The 23,160-nt window shown below is 44.2% G+C and overlaps 1 protein-coding gene across 5 annotated transcripts in view; it reads right to left on the reverse strand.

The window, feature by feature from the left end:
- Positions 1 to 22,789, reverse strand: part of VCAN (versican) — a 112,129-nt gene extending 89,340 nt beyond the window's left edge. For 4 of the 5 annotated variants that reach the window (XM_072793027.1, XM_072793008.1, XM_072793017.1 and 1 more), the window contains exons 1-4: positions 21,661 to 21,799; positions 9,496 to 9,571; positions 3,750 to 4,127; positions 22 to 196 (exon numbers count right to left, since the gene is read on the reverse strand). In XM_072793027.1, the coding sequence (XP_072649128.1) occupies positions 22 to 196; positions 3,750 to 4,127; positions 9,496 to 9,565 (623 nt within the window). In that variant the 5' untranslated portion in view covers positions 9,566 to 9,571; positions 21,661 to 21,799. Of the gene's footprint in view, positions 1 to 21; positions 197 to 3,749; positions 4,128 to 9,495; positions 9,572 to 21,660; positions 21,800 to 22,741 lie in introns of those variants that run through there. The other variant, XM_072792999.1, reaches the window with a different exon arrangement.
- Positions 22,790 to 23,160: the final 371 nt, after the last annotated feature.

Raw genomic sequence — 23,160 nt, forward strand, 5'->3', positions numbered from 1 at the left:
TGTGGCCCCCAGACCTCTCACCTGACGGTCTGATCAGACAGCCAGCCTGCATCACACTGCTCAAATCCATCTTCGTAGGCAGCATAGAGCTGCTCTGGGGTTGCTATGACTGCTCCAATATCCAAACAAGCCTTCTGTGCAGCCTCAAAATTCAGTGTATACCTGCTGGTTGCCGCTCTGTAGTGAAACACAACCCCTGCAAAGAGCAGTGAACAATCATGGGCATGTTCAAATATCCCACCATACTTTGCAAAGTTTCCTATGGAGCAATATATCAAATTAATCGCTCACATGGTAGTAACACCATGGTGATTCTTAATTTTCACTTGATGAAGCATTACACAAAATTATGGGGATGTGAGGAGCCCCAGAAAAGCCGTTCACCCAGGTGTCCCATTCTGTTCCATTAGAAAGTTTTCTAGCCAGGAATTTTCTGTTCTCATGAAAACAATCTAAGAAAAAGACTTAAGCCATTAAATCCCAAGTGGTGGACAGCTGTTCTGATCACAGGTAGTATTCACACTACCATGAGAACACTGGACAACTAAAGGGAGTCGGTGCTGCAGGAGACACAAAGAGTTAAGACAGCCACAAGATCAATTTGCCCTACTTCATGGGCACCTATTGAGGTGACTCACCTTCTATTGAGTCACCCCGAGGCTGACTCAATAGAAGTACATGGAACATTCACCTATGCCACTTCCTCCAAACATAAAACATGAAGATATCTACTTCCAAAAACAATGGAAAAGATGGAAAAGACAATGGCCTATGTATGAGTGAGAAGGCTTGTTCCAATCCCTAATTTGTTAATCTCCCTCCACCATAAAGTGTAACAAATGTTGCTTATGTTATCTGATATGAAAGTCAAATTATGTAAAGGCTTTAAAAATGTTGGATAGGCTAGTAGTTACTTATTCACCGTCTGACTAGCATAACTGAGGGCTTTCACTAAGACAGATAAAATATACCATCAATTTTTGTCCTGAAGAAGGCCTGAAATAAAGTTCCCGAGACTCTCCTGAGTTGAAGCTAGGCATCTTGGCACTTGTCTCAAATTCCACTTTACTGTATGTTAGGATTTGCATAATCTAGTGGTTCTTGAACTGTGCTCTGTGGTTCAGGGAATTGTCAATGGGCTGAGGGAAGGATGGTAGGGGGGTTGGTCCCCTCCCCCAACTTCAACAAGAGCACCTCCATTTTTAATTGGAGAAAACATGATGACTCATTTTTATAACACTACAAAATAAGTCAAGGTAAAGTGCCTGGGAAGTCCCTAAGAAATAGAAATTGGGGCAACTGGGTCTTATGATTGAGATTTTTTTTTTCTTTAAGATTTTATTTATTTATTCATGAGAGACAGGCAGAGACATAGGCAGAGAGAGAAGCAGGCTCCATGCAGGGAGCCTGATGTGGGACTCGATCCCGGGACTCCAGGATCACACCCTGAGCCAAAGGCAGATGCTCAACCGCTGAGCCACCCAGGCATCCTGCATTAAGATTTTATTAAGAGTCTTAAAAAATAAATAAATAAATAAATAAATAAATAAATAAATAAATAAATAAATAAAAAGAGTCTTATCACAAGGGCACCTGGGTTAGGATTCTGACTCTTGATTTGGGGTCAGGTCATAATCCCAGGATGGTGAGATGGAGTCCCACTCCGGGTTCCATGCTTAGTGCTTGGGCTTCTCTCCTTCTCCCTCCGTCTCTCCCCTCACTTGCATGCATTCTGTCTCTCATAAACAAACAAATTTAAAAAAAAAAAAGATTGTCTATGACCACTTTTTTGTTGTTGTTGTTGTTATCCAGAATGAACTTTGGTTTCCAAGATACCTCCCACTCTCATTTTATTCTTAATAATTCCATGAGGTTGACGACAATCTATATCCCACAGCCAGACGAGACTGTCTTCCACATGCCCATTATCTCCTCCCAAAGACAGGTATATGCTAATAAAATAACTACAGGGGTCAGGCTAGCCATGTTGTAGATGAGCACTTCTGAAAAGTGTCAACACAAGAAGACCAGCACAGGCACCAAGTAGATGTACTGATAATTAACATTAACTTTCCCATTTCTGATATTGCAATGGAAAATTCATCGAACGCCTTTCAGAAAATTTGTACCTCTACAGAACTACGTTAAAACTGTCAGGAAGTATATATCGTGCTATCTGGTAAGTATGAGGTAGTTTATGATGATCTCTAAGGATTAGCAAGAATTTGAATGGTTTTAAATTAGTCTTATGTCGATCAAAGCTTCAAATGGTCCTCTTGGTAATTAAAAATCTTCCCTGTGCACTGAAGACTGGCAGTAAGGGGGCATAAGAGGGCCTCCAAGAGCAGGGCAGGGCGTATCAGCGGGTGTAAGTATCTGCAATTGTTGGGATAATTTGAAGACCTCATGGGGCTAAGGAGATTAAGTAGAGGATTTTCATTGTTTCAGAGGGGCAAGGGGCAAATCCACTGCTAATTCTTTAACGATGAAAATAGTAAGAAGTTGTTAAACTCCTTTTGGGATTTTAAAAACATAAATATAAATTTATACATAGTGAGTACCTACCACTACTATATATATATTTATTTATAATTCATTAATAATCTATATGCTTATACAAGATATAAATATAACACACACACATAGAAACACACACACACAAAGAGAAATAGGAGAACATCAGTAGAGCAAAACAATCCTAGGCTAAGATAAATAATAAAAAACGCTAAAAGAATGAAAAGCCCAGGTTACTTAGTGAATGCATGGACAACATAAAAACAGATTGGTAGGAGAGAGTAACAGAATCTGAACATAAAAGGATGTACAGAAAATTAATTCATTGCATCTGAAATTCAAAGTATTTCCTTTTGGCTACACAAGAAAGTTTTAATAAAACCCTTTGTATATATTTCTGAAAGGTAAATATTTTATAGGGAATGGAGGGATGGAAGAAAAATCTGTTTCATCATGTCTGGGTATTAGAATTGTGCTTAATAACTTGCCAAAATATTCTGTTTCCAAGAGCTATGGTATTATGTGTGTACCCAATTAAAGCGATTTTTCTTTGCTTTGTTTCCTAACTTAAATTCAAATGACACATAAACCACCACTGAAAGAGGGCTAAAATGAAAATGCCTCATCGCAAGACTTAATATATAACAGCTAGTGTATTGACCTTTAAAAAAATTTTCACTGAGTTTTATTTTGATCCAATTCGAATGTTTATCAAGTCCTGGCCTTTCTAAGGCACTGTGATACGCACCATGATACTTGTTAGGCACCTTAATTCTCCAATTTATATTTCTTAAAAAACAAACTCAAAGATTTTTATAATCACGCTAGGACAGTGAGAAAAAAAGAAGAAAAGGGTGTGTGTGTGTGTATATGTGCATACACACACACTGTAAATATTAAACTGTCGATCAGCCTTCATGGTATCAAAAATGATCACTGACAGGTCTCAATAATGAAGTAATAATTCCTGAACTATTTCTCATGGCTTGAGGTAGTCATCATTTCCATGATACTGCACTTCACTGTATTGAATCAGTGACATTGCTGTGCCAAAAGGTCACCTTCCTTGACCCTTGAAGAAATAACAGCTCATGTCTGGTGAAAGGCACCAACTGTTGAAACGACTGTTTCTTGCACTTGTCTAAGTGTGAACTACAGTTACTTCGGGTGCTGTTTCACAACACTTCTGGACCAGGCGTCATGTTACACTACTGTCACAGTTTGGAAAGCCTTACCGTCCACCGCCAACGATACCGTGTCTTGTGTGTCTTCAATCCCGTACATGACGTCGCAGCGGTACTGGCCCGCGTCACTGGCACGCAGTTTGACCATGGTGAGGGAGGCATCACCCACCACCTCAGCATGTGTAGGCACGGACACCCTTCCTTGATAGCCCTGACCAATCTTGACATTCCCATTTTGGGCTACAAGGACGGTAGTCTCCTTCAAATCCTTTCCATTCTTGTCCAATTCAATCTTAGACCATTTGATTCTGAGAAATTCGCTGGAGGTGTTGTAACTGGGCGGTAAGGTAGGCATAGTGGAAAAATGGCAAGGTAGGTTGACTTTTCCAGACAGGGAGCCCTTAACAGGTGGGCTTTTTTCCACTTTGGCTAGAAGAAAGAAAAAATACCAAATTATCAGTCCTTAACCTCAACTGAGTCTATTCAATAAGTGAATGGATCAGAAACCTTACCTTCCTTTGGTTGCATCTTCAATATATGAGATAATTAGAATGATTATATATACAAAGAATAGTACACAATTTTTAAAAAATATTTTATTTATTCATTCATGAGAGACACACACAGAGAGAGGCAGAGACACAGGTAGAGGGAGAAGAGGGCTCCATGCAGGGAGCCCAATGTGGGACTTGATCCCGAGAATCCGGAATCACACTCTGGGCTAGAATCAGACACTCAACCGCTGAGCCACCCAGATGTCCCAAGAATAGTATACGATTTTACGAACGTTTTACAATGAAGACAGGGATTGATAATGGTCAATTTTTATGTACTAAAAATATGGCATTTACTTTGAAGTATTTGTAACTTAGTGTTCAACAGAAAAAAACAAGCGATAGAATAAGGCATATATAGGGAGGCAAGCGATCAAGGGCAAAAGGAGACTAGAATCAGTAATGCAGATTTGAAAGACTGGACCAATGTTAGGAAGAGCAGTTGAAGGACAAATTTACATCTATGGGGTCAGGAGAGGAAAATCATTTAAGATAACTGCCATATTACCTTAGAGCAAATGAAAATAAAATGCAAACAGGAAGTGAAAATTTTAAAAAGTACCTCAGTAGACTGAAGCAGGAGGAAGTCTAACAGTTGAAGAACCTTCATTTGGTTCAGTGTTTGAACCAAAGGCTTTCATCATAATGACAAACCCAGCTGCAAACACTTTGCAGTGAAACACTGACCCTCAGTTGTATCCTGGGGGGTGGAATTTTGGTCTGTTCACCTAACCCACCTGAAGTATTAATCTGAACAATGTCCTTCTGTCTAAGCCCTAAACTTTTAATGAGAATGAACACCTCGACTGCAATTTAACACTATCACATGTAAAAGAAATGGTTTTTTACAGGAATCCATCCCTCTTTCTCTTCTTTCCTCCCCATTTTCCAGTTCCTGCTAATTGGCTAGATAATGTGTTGGCAATAACAATAGAAATTACGGGGATGCCTGGGTGGCTCAGCTGTTGAGCATCTGCCTGTGGCCCAGGGCATGAGCCTGGAGTCCTGGGATCGAGTCCCACGTTGGGGTCCCTCCAGGGAGCCTGCTTCTCCCTTTGCCTGTGTCTCTGTCCCTCTCTCTGTGTGTCTCTCATGAATAAATAAATAAAATCTTTAAAAACAACCCCAAAACAATAGAAATTATGTTGACACATAAGCAATCTTCATGAAAATATGATGAACAATAGTAGCCTGCAGATGGAGTGAAATAATAATTCCTAATTAAAGTGATGTGTGTCTAACAATTAGTGTATTAGTAGTCAAGGTATCGGTAACACACATCTGAATATAGCCATTCATTGGAAATTATTTAGCTGTCAACATGCACTGAGGATTCAGTGGGCTATAAGTTATTTTGAAAATTGCAGGACGATAAGGAGATACTGTGGAGTTTAAGAAAAAAATCATCTCTATTGTTAAAGACTGATATTTAACTTCAAAAAGACTGGTCTATAAAACCTTTCATATGATACAAATAAATCTAAAATAATCAATACAGTATTGTATATATAGTATTTCTGACAGAAATCTCTTACATATTTCTCATTTATTATGGTTATTGCTGTCATGCACTTGTTTATCATCTTACTAATCTATATATAACCTGTCCCAAAACAGGATTGAAGGCACTTAAAATTAAATAAAAATAAAATAAAGTATACTATTAACTGCACTAAGTTATTAAGATCATCCTCTTCTTGGAGTATAATATCAAGGGAACAATTCCATTCTGTTTAATCCTTGGCTTACAAAATAGATTCTCTTACATAAAGCTGACCCTCAGAGTGAAGCTAGTCCAATCCCTTACTAAGGATTCTCCCCTGAGAGGAAGTGACATTCAACCTCCCAGCTGCCTGGTGACAGACCTGGGTGAGAAGGCATGTCTCCTCAAAACTAATCAAGGCATCTTTCAGCTTTGGTATTTATTGGTTTCTTCCCCTGTCCCTAGTTCCTTTGCAAAGTCTAGACCCATTCTATTTCTATCCCATCCTATTTCTTTAATTGCTATCTACACTGACAGCTGTTAGTAATTTCATGATCTTTTAAATAAATCTATAAACTCCACAGGGTGCTCCCTACCTGATTCATAATCCTTTAATTTGGGCCCCATTAGGGAAATGAAAACAAAGTTTGTTTTGTTTTGTTTTGTTTGCCAAGAATAGGGGTTCTGAGAAGGGAAGGGGTGAGAATTCTGTGATCTAAATTCTCCTAATTTACATTTATCATATGTCCTAGGAAATCTCTTCTTCCTTCCTGGAGAATTATTTAGATGATTAACTGCACCATGAACAAAGTATTGCTCTTTTAATGCAGCATAAACAGCTTTACCATCAACCTCAATTATGATAAAAATGATGAGATTCTTTATCATCTCCTTAAAAATGAGCTTAAGATAAACTAACGTCCAATCCCATAATATGTATTACTAAATTATAATTCTTTTCATAATTTTAGATGTGTAAAGGCAGAAACAAGATTCAGTCCAATCTATCCAGTTGGGTGGCTTTTGAAACTCAGAGCATTGCTCAATAACTGTGCTGTTATGAAAAAAATATATTGGAACAAAATGATGTCAAAAGGCAAATTTCCCAAGGGTTATTTATTGTGCTAGATGTTTATAGATACAAGAAAATTAAAAGCTTCGGTTGGATATAAATATATATTCATGTAGAATTCAGTCTTAACAACAGGATTAATAAGAAGCTGTGTGGTCAAGTCTTTTGTGTATAAAATCTTGAGTCTTAATGCATGGGTCACAAGAACTAAGTTCACTGAATCTAAATATTTTAAGGAAGAAATTTAGTAGTTCAGAAGATAATGTTTATAGATCATGCATGTTTTTTAAAAAATGCTACCTGCAAGAACTAGTCTGCAATTGTGAACAATGCAAGTAATAAAAATGAATGTTAACAAAAAGTTCACTGTTTCCACTGGATAGTTTGCGGTCAAAATGAGTAGAGTAAGGGATAAAACTCTGAATAATCAATTATCTTTCATTCTCTGTCACTAAATTGTGTGGAGAATGATGTAAATTCCATCTACACAATTTGACCAAACACACACACACACACATACACATCCCTTGGACAAATAAATGTCAGATTGAGAATATGGGAATTTATTACTCTCTCACATGATAAATTATCACTCTCTTGTTCATTCATTTACTCATAACTGTGCATCACTCATTCACTTATATTAGAGGAATATCCAAACAACCAAGTCAACACTAGATAATCAATATAATAGGTATTGTTAAAATGCAGAGCTCTTCATGCATTAAAATAAAGCCAATAACCAGGGGACAAGGTATTCATTAATGTTACTAGTTATTGATCTTTTGAGTGCCTAGGAATAAACAGAAAAAGGCTTAAGATGAAAATACTTGTGTTGACTCATAACAAGTTACTGCAGTGTATCCCACTATGAACTTGGCAAATCTGATTTATATGAATCTTATATTTCAATTTTTACCCATCATATGAAAAACTTAAGCTCTTCTGAAATCAGCCCCCAACCAATTACATCTCTTAATCATGATCACAGATTTACAAAGAACTTGATTCTTGGCATAAAGTATCATACAGTGGTTAAGAGCATGGACTATGGAGCCTGACTGCCTGGGTTCAACTCCAGCCTCCATGACTAATCTTCTATAGCTATGCCTCCAAAGCTTTTAATGGTACACTTTCCTCATCTGCCAAATAGGGAGAAGAGAAGCATCGCATCTGTCTCATTGAAGAGTTGAGATTCAATAAATTAGGCAAAATATTCAGAAGAAGGCCTGACATGGAGAAATTATTCAGTATCACTACCTACTATTACTATTTTAAAATACTGCCAAGGAGCTATATTGTGTTTTTTTCCCCCCTATTGTTTGTGTGAGTTCTTTTAAGCAGAAAGTCTGAAATCTGTTTTAAGAGTCCCTCAAGGTTCTCCCACTCTTCTCTCTATTATTCCCCTTCTGTTACTACCCATCTAAACCAACTCCATTTTCCATATTTCCCTTCTGTGTTCTCTGTTGTCACTGGAGGATATTATCCTTCCCTGTCTGTGACCTTCACTTTACTTCCTGAAAACAATGAAGAAGACACCACCTGGGCTGTTCACAGATTGGTGGAGTCTAAACTCTGACAGCCATCTTGGTCATTCACATCTTGGTTTAAATGTTACTTATTCAAAGAGGTCTTCCCACCTTCCCCTGACCTGGGCCATTCTTTATTATATCACTCAGTTTTATTTTCATCAACCTGAAAGTACTTGGACTGTTAGTTTACTAGTTTATTGCTTGCATCATGTAAGTAGGAGATTGAGTTTAATGAAATCTAGGACAATGTATGGCTTGTCCACTGGTATATCCCTGGGCACCCATAATGTAACCTGACATATAGAAGGTACTCAAACAATATTGTTAGTGAGTAGATAAATGAATGGATAGGGGAATGGATGGATAAATGAAATGATACTTAAGTTTTGCGTCTTCAAGAGTGAATTAAAGAGGAACTGTAGAGAACAGGAGAAGGGACTGCCAAGCAGGAATTACAAGTAGAAAACCAAGGAATATTGAAGTCTATGTGTGGAATTGCAAATTAGTTCAGAAAGTCTGAAGTATAGAGTAAGGGTGAGAAAGAAGTGGAGGCTGAGTCTAGAGAGGAACAGATCATTGAAATTCAGGGCAGTATCTTACCTCATGGAATATGGTCCAGGAATTTGGAATTATAGAACCTTCATTAGGCAGATATATAATTTAAAGCTGAGAAAGAACCGTGCATGTGCACTTACCCAGTTACTTTGAGAAAAGTGAAGCAAAGCAAAGCAAAGAAATATAGGTGTGGGTAAAAACTTGGCTCTTAGCCTGTTCTTTGTCTTTTTGACTCTTCTTGTACTCTAGCCTCCTGAGGGTTTGATAGGCTTTCTTTTCTTTACAGGAAAGTCCTTGAGTATATTGAAGAAGATGGATTTTAAATAAATGCCCAGTGCCATATATGAGCCTTTTTGCAGCCTGAAAGTAATCGGGGAATTTACTGAAAACCTACTTGCCTCTTTAGCATCCTGTTCATTATTTCATTTTGATTGATTGATTGAAAACCATTTATTAAATAAAAAATATTTTAGCTGAAAGTGTTCAGCACTATAAGACAATGAACAGATAAAAAATTATTTTAGTGACACCATATTGCCATTCCATGCCCTGATACTTAAATTTTTATTTCACTAAGCACCAAAGAAATTATCACACTCACCTTTATGTAGCGCATGGGCTGCTATTAAGGTAGAGCACATCCATAAGATGCTCTTTATATTTATCAACATCTTGTCCTAGAAATGAAGAAAAACACAAAGAAAATCATAAGCATTCAGGTTTGTGGTGGGCCAGAGATCATATGCTATTTGTGCAGCGTATGTAATAAGAGTACAAAGACTAGCTCCTCTTAGATTGTAAAAACAAGAGAGAATTTGTAATAGGAAAAGTCATCCTGACACTTTAATTATTAGTTTGACTCTCACTCAGTGTAGTAGCTACTAAAATAATCCCAGAACCCACTTTGGGAACATATAACAATATGGATGTGTGGGGTGGCCACGACTGGGTAGGCTATAGAAAGAACAATTAACCACAGCCAAGGAACTAGTGGCTAGGAACTGGCACAAAGAGGGAAGGGTGACCACAGTGTCAATTTAGAAACAGGAAGCTGGTCACAGGGTACAAGAAGATGAAGGAACAATAGGGAGAGATGTTGAAAGAAGGGGAATCATATCTAATGTGAGGTGAAGGAACATGGTGGTGGTTCCCGCATTTGGTATCAAAATAGGGAATAAGGGCTTCAGCAGGCTTTTTAAAGCACAGACTCAATTTAGTTTCTAGGAGGCTGAACAAACAAAACAGATGTATTATAAGGAGCTGTTAATTACAAAAAGACCAGTGCTTGCCATGAGTCTTAAAGCAGTTCCAACAGTTCTAAGGTCTGAAGGGTGAAAAAAGAAAGAAAACACTCTGTTCTGAGAGTCAAGAAACCCTGCCCTGGCTTTGCCATTAATTTATTGTGTGCCTTTGGGGAAGACATTTAACAGTCTGGGTCTCAGAATGGTCCCTTCCAGCTCGAGTTTCTACGAAGCTGTAATTATAAGGCGGATAAGTACCAGTGTCGGGGACCATCTGGAAAGCAAAGAGCCAATCTCAGAAGAACTGCAGATTATTTGATCCCCATGCTTGTTCCCTTCTCAGTTACATTTAGAACTATTCTGTAACAGCCATTGTTGGTTGGCTATCTGGTAACCATTCCTCTTTCTCCCTTCTAACCAAACTGTGATTCCATTCTCCTGTCTACCCTCCTTCACCCAGCCATACCCTTTAGAGGAGCCTAAGTCAAACCCAGCCCAAGGGAATGATCCTGATTATCCTAAGTCAGTCACACTCTCCCATTCCTCTAGCCAATGATTGGTTTTGGATGAGTAGATGATGCAGTTTTAACTGATGAGATGTGAGGGGAGGAGGTGGTGGTGGGGATGCTCCTGGGAAAGGTGGAGGTGGAGGGGATGGTGGAGGTGGAGGTGGAGGTAGGTGGAGGGGATGCTCCTGGGAAAGGTACATTCATTAAATAGAAAGAAAGGAAGAGATGGTTGCTTTTCTTCATTGACACAATAGGGTATTTTTTCTCCTACTGTTATGTCATCTTGCATCCATGAGTGTGTAAGATAGCTTCTGGGGATGAGGTTAAGAAAGAATCAGGAGAGCTGGGGCTTAAGCCCTCAACCATTCAGCCTGGAGTAGGCTGTACATCTGAACTTTTTCTATGAAATAATAAACCCAATATAAATTTGTTATTTATACCCAATAAAATGAGGGATTCTTGTTACTTGCAGCTGAAGGTACGGACACATTTGAAATGGTGTACTAAATAACTTCCTAATATCTTCCTTAGAAAGTATATAAATTCTGGATGATTTAGGAAATCTAGATTGAAAAGAAGGAAATGCTATAAGAATCAAGTCCAGTTTGGGTTCAAGTTTGATTTCATTATTATGACATTACTCTTTTTTTCCATGATCTTCTCCATTTGATTGCTTTTATTTTATTTATCTTGGAATAAGTGTTAGAAGTTCTCTACAACAAAATCCTAAAGAGCATCTTTTAAACTTAATAAATTATGTATCTATTTTCCATCTCTAAGCCATTGACAACTCACAATGAAAAAGCACACAGTTGATAATCCTTGATACAGATTAACCTTGAAAATTAAGTTTATTATTCATCATACCATTACTGGGATATATAGTAGACACTATTAAACACAAACTAGAAATTTTGGTTTTTACATTCCTTCTTTTTTTTAGATTCTATTTATTTATTTTTAAAGAGACAGAGAGAGAGAGAGAGAGAGAGAGAGAGCCAGGGGGAGGGGGAAAGGAAGAAGCAGATTCCCTGCTGAGCAGGAAGCCCCACGTGGGGCTCGATCCCAGAGCCCTGGGATCATGATCTGAGCCAAAGGCAGACGCTTAACTGACTGAGCCACCCAGGTGCCCCATTTCTGTATTTCTTACAAATACTACAGCAACTAGGAAGTATACACCTATATTTCAATGTTATTACAGTATTTCAGAAAAAAATTAAAGATCTCAATTCCACATATTATGTAGTTTAAAGTTGCCAAGGTGAAATTTCAGGTTGTATCATAAAAAAATCTATTAAAGAGGGATCCCTGGGTGGTGCAGCGGTTTGGCGCCTGCCTTTGGCCCAGGGCGCGATCCTGGAGACCCGGGATCGAATCCCACGTCGGGCTCCCAGTGTATGGAGCCTGCTTCTCCCTCTGCCTGTGTCTCTGCCTCTCTCTCTCTGTGACTATCATAAATAAATAAAAAATTTAAAAAAAATCTATTAAAGAAAATGCATTCTTTCAGTATTAACTGAATCTAAGAAACCTTTTTATAAATATACTTATAAACAATAATGTCCTATCATAATTAGAGAAAAAATTGTCCTCAGTTTTTTTTTTTTCTTTTCTTCAAGAAACTTTTATTTTCTAAGCATAATGTTAAGTCCGGTCTCAACTTGAATTTAAGTTCTGAATCCTCTACTAATACTCTGTGATTTCGGGTAAATTACTAGCTCTCTCATTTTCACTAGCTTCTTTATTGTGAAAAGTAGTACTTAACTGTTGAATGTGAGGATTGATAAAATAATGCATATGAAATATAGCTCAAGAATACACAGTGTATTCAGTATTCAATAAAATTACTAGCTAATTCAGGATTTTTTACAGATGTTCTCTTCCTGCTTTCATATCACTAATAGTAAAAAGAAAAGTATTTGAAGCTCTTGGATTTGAAAGTTATCACTTGGGTTACCACTATAGAAGCAATGGGTAAGTTTATGCTTATAAGACAATCCCCTATAACTTTTGCTAGGTGCTTTGAGTCATTACTTGTAAACATGTTTTATCCCCTCTGTAGAACAGTAGGCTCTGTAGAACGGACCTAATATCACATTCAATTTAATAATTCCTGTAATATTTCCACAGGGTCAGCTTCAGAGTAGACCCTTGTGGAAGGTTTACAGACCAAATGCAGGATCACTGCCTCCATTTCTTATTCTAAGAAATGGCACTTTAGAGCAAAGTGCCAACCTCTTGAATATGGGCAAGTAAGCTAATTACACCTGAAATACATTTAAAACGGTACAGTTGACTATTCATCATGTCACAATGATATCTGATGTTTATCAGTATTTGGAGTGTTGGATCTCATAATAAAATCAGAGACCTTGACCCAGGAATGGGTCTTCTGCATCCTAATTTCCGATCTAAGACTGATACTCAAAGTCTAACTTTTTCTGCCTTGCTCATTCTTATAAAAGTGTCTTTCCTTTTTTTTCTTTTTTTTTTAAGAGAGGGAGGAAAATGGTCTTTCATCTACATCACGAATATATTCATCACTTGCCTTAAAACTGCCTCAAGACAAGGCTAGGGAAGGAATCCAGTGCATTAAAAATACAAGGGAGAGATCAATCATGTTTTAAATATATTTACATAAGTATATTTGAATAAATTCCCAACATTTAAAAATTGGAGTTGTCATAAGCCTCAGATCACTTTGAAAAACCCTGGGTGGCTTAGCGGTTTGGTGCCTGCCTTTGGTCCAGAGCGTGATCCTGGAGTCCTCGGGTCGAGTCCCACATCGGGCTCCTGGCATGGAGCCTGCTTCTCCTTCCTCCTGTGTCTTTCCCTCTCTCTCTCTCTCTCTATCATAAATAAATAAATCTTTAAAAAATATCAGATCAAACAAGTCTACATCCATATTCTTGCTGGCCAGTCATCAGCACTAGGCAAGGAGCAGGCTCTCACCTTGGCTCCGTGTGCTCAAGGTCATCACTGGCCCCACTGGGCTTCTCATCCATTGCTACTCCTTGACTGTTCCCTGTAGGGAACCTGAGTTTGCAACACTTGATTTAAACAATGGTCATTTATTTCTTTAGTAAATATCTCAGAGTGCTTTTATTGATCTTAACTACCTTAGAATTACATTTCTGTGGACTCTTCCTTGGAGTCTGGGGGCACTCATTCCATTTCTTCAATTCTCTTAAGGCTATGTTCACGTTCATGTTTGTCAAGGCATACTATCTACCTTCTGCATTTAGGCCTTACTAAATAGGAAACTTCCTAAAACCTTTTTTTTTTTTAGCACCACTCTAACCCCCACTTATATTCTTTCCTCTTCCATGTCAGTCTTGTAAGCATAATCTGCTAGTGATAACAAGTTTGTCTGCATAGAAAGACCTGAGAGATAGGAAAGCCAGTGTCTATATTTAGCCTTCACTCTAGTGAAGTCAATAAGAAGAGGAGAAAGTCATCGAACAATCAAGACACAGTTGGTTGAGGCTGTTTAATTGCCTGGGAGACACAAGAGACAAGGTTAACAGGACACCTATCCATGAGAAATGTCTGCAAAGACGGTAAGCGTCATGCCAAGGATGGGCTGCCTTGACTAATCTTGGGGAAGATCTGCTGAGCAAAGGGTGACTTAAGGACACAGAATTAGCGATTTTGTTTTCTAGTCTTCAAAATCGTTACCCTAGACAACCAGTTGTCTAGGACACCTCAACTACCTTCCATTATTGGTATTATCTACCATTTTGCTCTTTGTGCTTTCTCACAGAAGAATCACTGCAACGCAGAGAGAAATTTCATGGTTTAAACAGGTAATCTTATATATTTACTTCACAGGAGTAACTGTGCCATGTGAATTTATCACTAATCTGTGACTAGATTCCTGAACTGGGACTGAGCTAAGCTTTTTCACGTCATTGTCCTTTAGTACTGCTCTTTTCTCTGCCTGGCTAACCTCTTCCTCATTACTCTTTCTAAAACACTGCACTCTCTATTCCCTTTACCATGCTCTATTTTCATCATAGTGTATATCATTTTACATATTTTATTTGGGGGGGGAGGGTGAAGGATTGTCTTTCTCTACACACCATAATATAAGTTCCAGAAGAGCAATCTATGATGTTTTGTTCATGCTCAGGATACTCAGTAAGTGTTTGCTGAATGAATGAATGAATGGATGAATATGCTCAATTTTTTTTTTTTTTACCTAATAAGTTGCATATTATAAACACTATCTGGTACATTCCTTTCTTTGTTTAAAATACACTGTACTTCGGAAAATGTTCCAAATCGGCTAATATAGGTTTTTTTGCATTGTTTTTAACAACTGTATAGTTCTCCATTAGATGAATGCAGCATCTTTTATTTCACCACTTCCTATGATAAGCCTTTAAGCTGGCTCCAGATTTTGCTATTAGAAACAATGCTGCAAAGAGCATCTTGTCCATTTGTCTTGGGGGACACTTGTACCAGCATGTATATGACAATATCCAGAAGAGATTTGCTGGGTCAAAGAGTATAAGCATTTTAAAATTTTTCTGGTAGTTATTACCAAATCATTTTGTAAAAAAGATGAGCCCATTTATATTTGCCACAGTAGTATGTGAGAGATCCACTTTCCCCACAACCTGGCTGAAACAAACTCTCATCAAACTTTTTTAAATGAACTGCTGTGATAGATGACAAAACAGTAATAGTGCAATACATCATTGCTTTTTAATTACTATTTCTTTAATTATGAATGAGGCTGAGCAATTTCTCATATGATTAAAAACATATTTGTTCTGTTAGCTGCCTATATATCACATTTGACATTTTTGGATAGACTGGGGTCTTTTATTTATTTATAAAAGCTCTTGTTATATCAAAAGAGTTATTAGCTCTTTGTCTCTCATATGTTGCAGATATTTTCCAAATGTGTTGCTTCTTTTTGTGTAAAATAATTTAATTATCATTTACTCATATTTATCAGTCTTTTCTAGTATGGCTTCTGGATTTTATCTTTTGCTTAGAACAGGTTTCTCTACTTCTATGTTATTATTTTAAAAATTCTATAATATCCTCTAGTTATTTTTAATTTAATTTTTTAGAGAGTGACAGAGAACATCCACAAGCAGGGTTGGCGGGGGGGGGGGGGTGCGGAGGTGGAGGAACAGAGGGAGAGGGAGAGGGAAAGAGAGACTCTTAAGTAGGCTCCATACCCAGGGAAGAGCCCCCCATGGAGCTGGATCTCATGAGCCTCAGATCATGACCTGAACTGAAACCAAGAGTAGGAGGCTTAACTGACTGAGCCACTCAGGTGTCCACTCTTGTTATTTTTCAAATGTCATCTTTACATCTTGTATTTGATCATCTTAACTTTATTTGAAGATAAGAAATAAGGTAGAGGTTGACTCTATTCTGAGTGGACCAATCACTTGTCCCCAGATTATTTGTTTAATAATCTTTCTTTGCCACTGAATTTCCATGTCTATTTTAGTCTATTTCTGGATTCTGTCTCCTATTCAGTTAAATTAGACAAGTCTTAAGGCAAAATGCTCCTAACTCACTTTATAGATTTAGTAGGAAATACATGATTTAGGTACTAGTGTTTTTATTGAGATTATAGAATTAGATCAATACGAGTCCCATGGATATAATATTAACACCACTTATTTATACAGTTTTCCATTTGCCAAAGCCTTCTCACAGTATTCACCCTTTTGATGTATATAACTGTATATACATTTAATAGATTTTGACATCAAGCTTTTTGATTCAAAGCCTAGTGTTCACTCTACCACACACAGGTAATAGCAACTCAGTGACTTAATAATAAAAAAAAATTATTGCTTACATATTATATATGTGTTTATTATAAGCTCTGTAATCTCATTTTTATAGAAAAACACCTCTTAAAATTCTTAAAAGAATGAGGTAGGATATATATACGTACAGAAATGAGGTAAGTTTAAACCCAGATGTGCATTCATACCCTTTAATAGATGATAGATCTATCCAGAGGAGTTTCAGGAAACATTAAGAGGCAAACATTGAACAAGGACACTTGGCACGGACCATTGAAATACAACCACCTTGGCACATTCAATGATAAGAACCTACCAGAGCCAAAGGGAAAACAAACAAACAAACAAACAAACACAACAACAACAAAAACCCTGGGAGAATATATATAAATATAATATAAATGCATAAATGTATATTTATGTGGGGGTGGAGAGGTGGCTGCAATTTACTGAATCTAGGCTACTAGAGGAGACGGCAAAAATTCACTAATTGAAATGGAGCTTGACCAAGACATTTATCTCTACTTCCTCTTGTTCTGATTCCTAATCAGAGGGAGTACACGTCTTCTGTTTTCTGGTAAAGAAAGTATAGACCTATGCAACAATCAGCATGTTTTCTCAGACTAGAGCAGCTCACCCCAACAATGAACGTTTGTGAGTCCTGTTTTCTCTAGGTGGGTGGTAAAATAATCACCTACTATAGTACAGTCACTGAGTCTTCTCAAGAGAACCCTGTGTCTTGAGAAGTTGGGCTCAGTCACAGGGCAATATCCCATTTTAAATACAGTGTCTAGCGATGTCTGTCCACGAATAAAGGCAACAAAACTGTTTAAACTGCAGTAGAAAAGAAGAGCTTGGTTATATGACTATTGGAAGACAGCCTTGGTGGATCTCTATGTCCTCAAAGGCTCTGATGCTCAATTAGTGACCAATTATCAAACTTATGCATAATAATAAGGTGAGGAAAGAGAGAACAAAGACTATATTTTTAATATTAATAATACCTTTTTTCAGGTCCTTTGCAACAAAACTTACAAGCATGCAGACATAGGGACCTTAGAATATCAGAGACATTCTCTTCCAGTTTGTACGCAAATTGGAGGAAACCTACACCTGTTAACATATGTATCTTAGGGGATTCTTGTCAAATTTCATTTTTTAAAAAATCAGGAAGTACAGTTTAGGAATAACTTTTAATTTATCTACTAGAAAAAAACCAAAAGTTTGCATTCTGACATAAATCCTTTGATGGTCTTGTTCTTATCCTCTTTGCACCACCCACAAGATTAAGGACTGTGGACTTCCTGCTGGAGGAAGTAATTGCTCAATCACTTTGGAATCCATTGGAATCCTTTGCTTTATTAGCTTGGACAAGCACATACAATTGTGAAATATTCCTTTCTTTCCTGAGAGATCGCACTAAAAGTCAGCTCAGCCCTTCTGCTTGATATGCTCTTGCATCCAAGTTACATGTTCTCCCAACTGGAAACCGATTCCATCTCAGAAAACCCCTTGTTGCTCCCACTGAAGCCTTCCCATTTTTATCTTAAACTCACAGCACCCTATTTTAGGACTTCACATGAGTACTTCCATGGCAGGCTTGGCACAGTTGACCAGCAGTACTTAAAATACTTCCGGTCACAGCTTTTAGAAGGAGTCAAAAAGAAAGGGAAAGAATATCAATTAGATCTCAGAATTTGAGATCTCAGGGATCCTTAAAACCCTGTTCTTCTGAGGTAAAGCGAAGAAGCGGGAGAGTTTAAAATGCAGCTCTTAGCGGCAGCGTCTAGACTACGCCCCGTTCTCCCAGGTTACGGGCTCAGTCATTTGGTGCACGTGTGCGGAGCTCCCTGCGGGGGCCAGACCCGCGCTGGCGCTGCTGATGCCCCGGGCCGGGGTGCAGTCCCACCCCTGCACCCCTGCACCCCTGCACCCCTTGGGCCCCTCTCAGTCCCGTCAAGCGGCAAGCGTCTGCCATCTAGACCCCCCTTATGACAGTCTGGAACGGGACTACCCCGTACGGTCCTAAAAGCAGTCTTTAAACAGACGTAAACGTATTTAGAAAGTCAATGTATGGACCACAGAAGAAACTTGTGTAATTTTTCTGCCAAAAAAAAAAAAAAAAAAAAAGTTTGCTTGGAGTAAATCTTTACCTCCTCCCTGCTGCATGGCAAAAACTCCTACTACCGCTCCCAAGAAGCAAGAAAAAAAAATCGAACTGTTAGTGTTTAGCAGCTTCAGGACAGAAGTCCGGTAGCCTCCGGTGCCCGCAGCCCAGGGGCCGGGGGCGCGGCCGCCGAGCAACCACCGGTGAGCCCCGCCCCGCCCCGCCCGGGCTAGGCCCCGCCCCCGGGCAAGGCCCCGCCCCCACCGGCCTCCGGGCGGGGCCCCGAGGCTGGCGCTGCGCCTCCGGGCTGGGCCGGCCGCCGGCTCTCCGGAGCGCGTGTCAGCCCGAGTCACGCCCGTCTCGGCCCGGGAGCTCCAGCTCCAGCTCCAGCCCACGTGGCGGCGGCTGGCGGCGGCGGCGGAGCCCGGGGCGCCCGGCGCGTTCTCACTCTGCGTCGGCCGAGCGAGCGGGGGTCGGCCCGAGGCCCCGGCCCCTCTAGGGGCTGCTCTCCCCCCACCGCCCCTCCGTCCCTGCACGCGCTTTGGCCGCGTCTGTGGTCGCTTAACATATGTCTGCAAACGGGACGCGAAATTCGGCCTCACACCTCGAAGCGCACCCTACGGGTCCTCGCCTCCTAGCGACCCTCAGCCCCTTCTCGCTCCTTTCTTCTTTCCTGGTCCCCAACTTTACGCTTCCCTTCCCTCCCTTCCCTCCCCTCCCTCCCCTTCCCTCCCCTTCCCTTCCCTTCCCTTCCCTCCCTCCCCTTCCCTTCCCTGCTTTACCTCCCCTCCCCTTTCCCTCCTCTCCCCTCCCCTCCCTTTCCCTCCTCTCCCCTCCCTTTCCCTCCCCTCCTCTACCCTTTCCCCTTCCCTTCCCTTCCCTTTCTCCCCTTCCCTTCCCTCTCTCCCCTTCCCTTCCCTTCTCTCCCCTTTCCCTCCTCTCCCCTCCCCTCCCTTTCCCCTTCTCTACCCTTTCCCCTTCCCTTCCCCTCCCCTCCCCTTCCCTTTCCCTCCCCTCCTCTACCCTTTCCCCTCCCCTCCCCTTCCCTTTCCCTCCCCTCCTCTACCCTTTCCCCTCCCTCCCCTTCCCTTTTCCCTTCCCTCCCCTCCCCTTCCCCTTCCCCTCCCTCCCCTCCCCTTCCCTTCCCTTCCCCCCTCCCCTTCCCTTCCCTTCCCTTCCCCCCCTCCTCTTCCCCTTCCCCTCCCCTCCCCTCCCCTCCCCTCCCGGCGCGCTCCTGCCCTAAACTTCCACGGTCTTGACGTTACTGCAGCTTTGCGCGGCCCTTTCTTTGGCGGGACCCCGGGGTGGGGCCGGAGCGCCGGGTCCAAGCGGCCGGGAGCAAAGCGCTCGGGGCCGTTTCCGGAGCGTGCAGCCCGCGCGGGGGCCCGTCCACGCAGCGCAGCGCGGCCCGGCCGGAGCGGGGCCCCCCCGCCGACTCGGGGAGCAGGCTCGGCCCTGCGCGGACGCGCGGCCTCTAGGGACCCCCAGGGCCCCGGGTTCACGGCGCGGACCCGCCGCAGGCCCGGGCGGGGGCGCCCTTCACCCTGAACCGCGGCGCGGGGGCGGCTCGCTGGGGGCCCGCGGCGGGGGAGGGTCCGGCGTCCGCCGAGCCCGCGTGGCCGTCAGGGGGCGCCCGCAGCCGCCCGCGCGCCGCGTTCCTGGACCTCTGGGCCGGGCCGGGCCTCCGCACGCCTGCGGGGGGCCGGTCGCGGGGAGCCCCGGGCGGGTCGCTCCGCCCCCGCCGGCCCGCGGGCCCGGAGGCTGGGGGCTCGCACTGGCCGTGCATCCGTCCGCCGTGGGGAGGGGGCCGGGGGCGAGGACACCGAGCCGAGGCCGGGCGCGGGGCAGGGGGCGGCGAAGATGGAGACGGGGGGGGGGGACACAAAGATGGGAAGGGGCCCGGAGGCCGAGGCCGGCGGCCGTGGGGCAGTGGCGTGCGCCCGCGGGAGGCTCTCCGCGCCGCGCGCACCGCCCTCCCGTGGCATCTCCGGGGACCGGCGGGGCTCGCAGGGGCGCAGCGGGCGGGAGAGCAGACCCTGGGCTGTGACACGGCGGGTGCCGCGCTCCCCGCTGCCTGGCGCACGGGCCTCCGCGGCCGGGGACGCGGACTGCGCGGCGGGGCGGCCCCGCGGCGGCCACCCACCCCGTGCCGGGCGGCGGGGCGCTGCAGCCTGGGCGTCCGCGGGGCTCCCGGGCCGCCGCACCGGCCGGCCGAGTTGCTCAACTCGGGGGCGGGGGAGCTGGAGGGGAAGGCGGACCGCGGGAGCCGGGGCGACGGCGACGGCGACGGCGCCGGCCCGAGCGGCCCCAGATGCGGGTCCCCGCGCCACCTTTGTCTGCGGAGCGCCCCGAGCCTCCACCTCGCTCCGCGGGGTGACATTAAATTCTTGCACCCCGCCGGGGCTTCCAGGCAAGCTTTTCCCGCCCAGGCGCTCTCCGGGCCGCCGCGGCCCCACCCCCACCCCCACCCCGGCCTCCCCGGCGGCCCCGGGCTCGGCGCGCGGGACAAAAGACCCCGGGGGACCGCGCCGGCCCCGACAGCCCCCGGGCCGCCCCCGCCCCCGCCCCCGCCCCCCGCAGCCTGTGCGGCCGGACGCGGTCGCGGTCGCCCAGGTCCCCCCAGACCTGCCGGGGACCCGGGAGCCAGGTGGCGGCCGGCGCGGCGGCTTCGGGGACCGGCCCGCTCGCGGGGCCCCCGAGTCCCCATTCAAACTTTTGCCTCGAGCAGGTTAACAAAAAAAAAAAAAAAAAAAAAGCCCAAGATGCCAGCGGTCCCTCCAGCTCGGGACCCCACGACTTTTCGCAGGGTTCCCCGCAGTCCCCTTCCCTCCCTTCCCCCAGTTCCGTTAGTCCCTCGACCCCCACCCCATCCCGGGCTTCTTTTGTCTGGATCTTTTTCAGCACCACGGTCCCTCGGCGTTGCTCTCTCCAAACGTCCTTCTCAAAGTTACCTGCATTTTTAAAAGTGCATTTATCTTCCTAACTTCGCCCTCCAGCTGGCTCTCTCTGCCTCAATTAAGCCTTCTCCCAATTACAAGGTACTTCGGTTTTCTAAGCTCTCTCGTTTTTGTTTTTTGGGGGTTTTTTTCCCTATTTTTTTTTTTTAAGGAGGAACAAAAGAAACGTGATTACCTTGAAAGGCGGCTTATTGCAGTTTGGGGCGAAAAAAAATCACCGCAGCGCAGCGCGGAAGGGCTCGGTGTGGCCGGGGCGGGTCACCGGCGTCTGGGCGCCCGGGAGGGGTGCGGAGGTGCGGGGCGGCGCGGGCGGACGCGGGTGGCCGCAGAGCCGGGTCCCAGCGCGGCTCCCAGCGCGGTCCGCGGCCCCGAGCGCTCGCGGCTGTCGCTCCCGCCCGCCCGGAGTTCTTCCCCAGAAAGGCTCGGGGCAGCTCGCCTGCAAGTTCAAATGCGGGTTGTGACACCCATCATCATTATATCACTGTACCGTCAGCACCGAGGAGGAGACTCGGCGAGGAGGAGGAGGAGGAGGAGGAGGAGGAGGAGGAGGAGGAGGAGGAGGAAGAGGAGGAGGCTCATTCACAGGCTCCCGAGGCGCTCGGCAGCTTCAGCCCCTCCTAGGAGCCCGGGCTTGGAAAGCAGGCGGAGGGCGGAAAGGACCGCCGGCCCCCTCCGCGGCACCCCCACCCCCCGGCGTCCCTGCCCCTCGAGAAGTACCAATGGGCTCGGGGACAGCAGCGCTCCCCCCCCCCCCCCGCGCCCCGGCCCCCGAGCAGCATCGCCGCGCGCCCGGAACCCGCCCCCCCCGCCCCCGGGGCCGCGCGCTCGGGGCTGGGGGGACACGACCCCCCGCGCTTCGGGGCCGGCCGGCGGCAGACGGCTGAGCCCCCTCAGTCCCTCCCGGGAGCGGACGAAACTCCGTAAAATCGGCGAAGAACTTGCTTACAGCGCGTTTACGCGGCCCCGGGACCTGGCTGTCCCATCAGAGCCAAGTGTCAGGCTTGCGCCTCCTGCCAACCTGAGCCAGACGCTGAGCGAACCAGACCCTTCCAAGCCCTGGAGAGGACGTGCAGGAACCGCCTTCCCCGGGAGCTGCCCGAAGCGGAGCCCGGCGTCGGAGCGCGATCCACAAAGAGCCCCTGGTGAAGGCTCGGACGGGAAGCTCCCCAGCCGGAGCCCCCGCCGGCGTCCACAGATCCCCCGACTCGGCCACTCAGTACAGAAGTCTAGACTTTGCTTTCCTCCTTCTTCCTTACCCTCAATGTTCCAAAGTGTGGTGGTGGCAGGATATTTAAGAATTTTTCTGAGCAACAGAGACTCCTTCCATGTCCCGATCCCCCCTTCCTTGTGGTCAGGAAATGGGACCACAATCTTCCTGGAGTTCTTGTGATTTCTGTTTTCAGCCAGGCAGACCGACTGTGTAAACAGCATCAACACAAGGAAGAGTCCCCTGCATTGTGTTACAAAAGATTTCCTATAGGACCTTAGAGAGCAAAGGGTCAACCAGTTGACACAAAGGATTTCTGCCCCTTAGAAAAGAGGGACTTTGTATTTTCCTTTTCTTTGAAGTCCTGTATGAGTTTATACAATGGGAACAAAATAAGCCCAAGGTGCACATCAGTTTCAACATGGGGGGATCCTGGAAGGGAGAGCAGTATCTTCTTTTCACACAAAC

This window comes from Canis lupus, chromosome 2, assembly GCF_048164855.1.
Source record: "Canis lupus baileyi chromosome 2, mCanLup2.hap1, whole genome shotgun sequence".
Taxonomy (NCBI): domain Eukaryota; kingdom Metazoa; phylum Chordata; class Mammalia; order Carnivora; family Canidae; genus Canis; species Canis lupus.